This window comes from Mustela nigripes, chromosome X, assembly GCF_022355385.1.
Source record: "Mustela nigripes isolate SB6536 chromosome X, MUSNIG.SB6536, whole genome shotgun sequence".
Lineage (NCBI taxonomy): Eukaryota > Metazoa > Chordata > Mammalia > Carnivora > Mustelidae > Mustela > Mustela nigripes.
This window is the reverse complement of record NC_081575.1, coordinates 14,818,066-14,822,417: the sequence shown is the minus strand read 5'-3', so window position 1 is coordinate 14,822,417 and position 4,352 is coordinate 14,818,066. Positions and strand designations below refer to the sequence as shown.

Below are 4,352 nucleotides of genomic sequence, written 5' to 3'. Positions count from 1 at the left end.
AACTGAGCCATCCAGGTGCCCCTTGAATTTTATCTTTTAACCCACTGAGCCACCCAGGTGCCCCTGAATTTTATCTTTTAAAAGCCTTGCAAATTTTGCATTCTATACCAAAACACACCCCTATTTGTTTTGTTGTTGCCTTTTTTCTTTTTACAAATCATCCAACCAAGTGGGGTTTATTCTGGAAATACATTACTGATTCAACATTTAAATGTCAATGTAATGCATCATATTAATAGTCTTACTAAGAAACACTGCCAAAAAATTGAATAAAATTCAATATTGCATCATGGTAAAAATTTCCAACAAACTAGGAAGAGAAAAGAACTTCCTTAACTTGATAAAGAACAAGTATAAAACGCCTGTAGCTGGGAGGGGGGGTACCTGTGTGGCTCAGTCGGTTAAGCATCTGTCATCTGTTCATGTCATGATCCAAGAGTCCTGGGATTGAGCCCCTATGCAGGCTCCTTGCTCAGTGGGGAGCCTGCCTCTCCCCCTCTCTCTGCCTGCCGCTCCCCCTGCTTGTATGCTTGTGCTCTCTGTCAAATAAATAAATAAAATCTTAAAAAAAAAAAGCCTATTGGGGCACCTGGGTGGCTCAGTGGGTTAAGCCGCTGCCTTTGGTTCAGGTCATGATCTCGGGGTCCTGGGATCGAGTCCCGCATCGGGCTCTCTGCTTGGCAGGGAGCCTGCTTCCTCCTCTCTCTCTCTCTGCCAGCCTCTCTGCCTACTTGTTATCTCTCTCTGTCAAATAAAAAAAAAAATTAAAAAAAAAAAGCCTATAGCTGTATCATACTGCTTTCCCCTTGGGATGGAGAACAGGTAAGGATGTCTGCTCGCACTTCTATTCAATATCCTATTGGAAACCCTATTTAGTGAACAAGGGAGAACAAGAAATGAGAGGCATAGGAACTGGAAAGGAATAAATAAAGCTGTGTCTAGTTACAGGTGGCCCTCAGGCTTCACTCTGGAAGAGGTCTTCAAATTGGCGCATGGGGGAGGGGGAGCCTTGGTGCAGAGCAAAGCCAGGCCTGCCTAGTGAATGGCTTCCTGGAGCACAGGCAGCACAGAGAATCCACCAGAACGAGCCCCCCCCCCCCCTTTCAGGTGGATAGAGCTGGTGACAATCACACAGTGGGGACACCGGGAGGGCTGTGTCTTATTGCTGAGAATGGGGACGTAGCCCTCGGTGATGCTTTACGTCTTGAGTTTAACAGACACATCACGGCAGCTTTTATGGAAGACGTCAAAGCCCCAGTTTGAACGGTAGATGAGGACGGGGCCGGGGCCAAAAGGCTCGCAAACAGGCTGACGGCTGCTCTTTCCAGCTCGTCGGTCTCCGGAGGGGCTGGGGCCGGTCTCCTGTAGGCGACTTGGGTGACACACCAGCCCCGGGTAGCCTCGTCGAGCATGTTCCCCGCACTCGGTGGGCCGCCCCGGCTGGGTCAGTAGGACACCCTGTCCCCGCTGCAGTCCTGGCCCGCGGGGCCCTAGCTAAGCCGCTAGACGTCCCGGCCCAGGCCTCAAAGGCTGGCCGAGCATCCCGTTTATTTTAACACGTACAATTTTTCAGCCAAAGACTGACCAGAGAAGGGTGGTAACATAGTGGCAAAACGCAAGAGTTTTATTCAAGCTCTGGTTGCTTCGATTCGTGAAGGCTCTACTGCTCTTTCCTGTTCCTCCTCACAAAAGTGGTGCCCCTTCTGATCACCTTATCCCCTTCTCCAAATCTTTACAAGGGCCTCTCCAGTCCGCGTGGTCAAGTTCGTTCTCCCTGCCCTCGCAACGCTCGGAATTCTGATCATTGGTACATTTTCTCCTGCCACTTTTCCTGCCTCTCTGATCCAGGAGTTAAGTCACTAAATTCTACAGGCCTCTGCTAACTGCCGGTTCGCTGCCTTTGTTCCGCCTGGAATCGCAGGCTGCCAATCAACAGAGGATGCAGACCTCTCAGAGCGAGGGAACTTGGACAGAATGGCGAGGTGCACTGGTCTCAGCGTACACAAGTGACCTCTTGTTCTCCAAAGCTCTTGACAGACAAGAAGGAAAAATGACCAGCTCTTCTGCTGTCTTTGTTGTATGATGCCTACACTACTGTCTAGGTCCAAATACAAGCACTTTGCATTATAGGACAGCACAAGGAGCAGAAGGTGAGGGCTACAAGGATTCCTACAGAGGTCGAAAAATAAGATCCCTGGAGCTAAGCGAGGGAGAACTTTCTTTCAAAGACTGAGAGCAACACTTCCCTCTCCCTCCCTCTTGTTTCATCTTTGCCCCTGCCACCCTCCTCCCCCAGACAGGAGCTGTCCAACAGAAATGGAATGTCAGTGAACTTGTGGAATCACTATGTTGTACACCTGAAATTGATGTGATATTGTGTGTCGACAATACGCCAAAGAACATATTTAGGATAAGTTCACCTGACAGTCTCTAGGATGTGATTATTATGGTTTTCTTTTCTTTCTTTCTTTTTGTGCTTTTTTTTTTCTTAAGGTGATTTTTAAAGGTTTTTCAGATTACCATTGAATCACAATATAATAAACGTATTCTACTTAAGTCATCAATGTAAAATAAAAGTTGTCTCTCCCAGGTAGGAATGATGCCAGAATTTATTACACATTGAGCAATCCATGTATCATCACAGACAACATAAAAATATCGAGTAGCTGAACTGGTTAATTTGTATCAGTGCATGGCTTTGTTTTGCTGTATTATTTCCGCAGAATTTATTTATATTAAGAGTGCTTTAATGAATAAAAAAAGAAATATAACATGAGCAACATGTCATTTTAAATGTTTTAGCAGCCACAATTTATTTTTTTTAAATTTATTTTAAAGTAGATTCCATGCCCAACATGGGATTTGAACTCATGAACTCTGAGATCAAGAGGCCCATTCTCTATGGACTGAGCCAGCCAGGAGCCCCTAGCAATCATACTTTAGAAAGAAATAGGTGAGGGATGCCTGGGTGGCTCAGTGGGTTAAGCCTTTACCTTCTGCTCAGGTCATAATCTCAGGGTCATGGGATTGAGCCCCACTTTGGGATTACCCCCCCCCCCCGCCTGTCTCTCTACCTACTTGTGATCTTTGTGAAAAACAAAACAAAACACAGGTGAAATTAATTTTAATAATATTTTATTCAATGCAACTGACCCAAAATATTATTGTTTTGACATGCAATCAATATAAAAACGCAGAGGTTTGCATTCCTTTTTCCAAGCAGTCCCTGATACTGGGTGTGCACTTGGCCCTATGGAACATCAATTTTGCACTGGCTGCATTTCAAGCGCCTAACACCCACCATACTGGACAGCTTGGCCCCGTAATTTCCCCTCTTCCCCATTCTTGTCCCACCACCCCGCCGGAAAAAGTGAAAATGGGGGGGGGGGGTAAACACTGCTACTTTGGGACTGAGGCAAACTCAGGGAGGACAACACCCTGTTTAGTTGTGATGTTGCATGCTGAGACCTCTCAGCCAGCCTCCCTTGCCCCCCTTCCCCGCTCCCCGAGGCACCTCTAACCGCGGGAAAGTGCCGGGCTGTGGGTGGGGGGTGGGAGAGTGGGGAAGGCGGGGGTGGGGGGGGGCGTGTGGAAGACTTAGCGGGGACCCGCACGCATGCGTACTCCGCGTGCTCATATGAGTAGCCTGGAGCCCTAGCAACGGGTTCCAAGCCACTGTTTCGTCGGAATAAGTGGCTTTCCCTGGAGTTCTAGTCCCACCAGCCGAGTTATCATATCCGTTTCTCCCGTTCACTGGTTAGATCTCGCCTGTAGTGCGCCCCCGAGCCCTGAGCCGGCTCCTCAAATGAGTACTCGTGGTTTCCGCGTGGGAACCAACCCTTGCCGCCTCAGGCTCGCCCTCCCCGGGCTGAGGTGGCTGCTGGGGCTGTGGCTGTTCCTGGGGCTTCAGGCCACCCCCAGCGCGGCCTTCTACCTCCCCGGGTTGGCTCCAGTTAACTTCTGCGAGGCGACCCGAGAGACTGCAACCTGCAAGGTGAGCACCCGTGGGAGGCAGTGAGATGTGAGGGGAAGGCTTCCGGCAGGGGTAGGGGGCACGCCGGGGGGAGACCACGGTCGCGAGCTCTTCCGCCTATGACCCAGAACGCCACAGCCCTTTCTGTGGGTGTGTCTCTGCGGCTCTATCTCTGAGCCTTGCACGTGGAGCATCCGGACCACTCTTTTCCCAGATTCTCTTTCCCTCCCTTTCGGCCCCTCCCCTTACTCTCCGTTCGCCCAGCTCCCGCTCAGCTCTTCCTCCATTCTCAGAGCTCCTCCTTTTCCCCCATTTCTCTCGGCTCCCTCCCTTTCAACTCAGCGTTTCCTCTTCTCCTCCCTCCCCGCCCCGCCCCTCC

General features: G+C 49.9%; 1 protein-coding gene and 1 long non-coding RNA gene across 2 annotated transcripts in view; both read left to right on the top strand.

Moving 5' to 3' along the window:
- The window catches only part of LOC132006963 (uncharacterized), a 13,442-nt gene extending 10,666 nt beyond the window's left edge, over positions 1-2,776 (top strand). Inside the window, exon 2 of the long non-coding RNA XR_009401278.1 lies at positions 1,740-2,776. This is a non-coding gene — a long non-coding RNA (uncharacterized LOC132006963). The remainder of the gene's footprint in view (positions 1-1,739) is intronic.
- Positions 2,777-3,596: 820 nt separating this feature from the next.
- LOC132007709 (transmembrane 9 superfamily member 2-like) overlaps positions 3,597-4,352 on the top strand; it is a 60,827-nt gene continuing 60,071 nt past the window's right edge. The window contains exon 1 of the mRNA XM_059385974.1: positions 3,597-3,994. Coding sequence (XP_059241957.1) covers positions 3,806-3,994 — 189 coding nt within the window. The 5' untranslated portion in view covers positions 3,597-3,805. The remainder of the gene's footprint in view (positions 3,995-4,352) is intronic.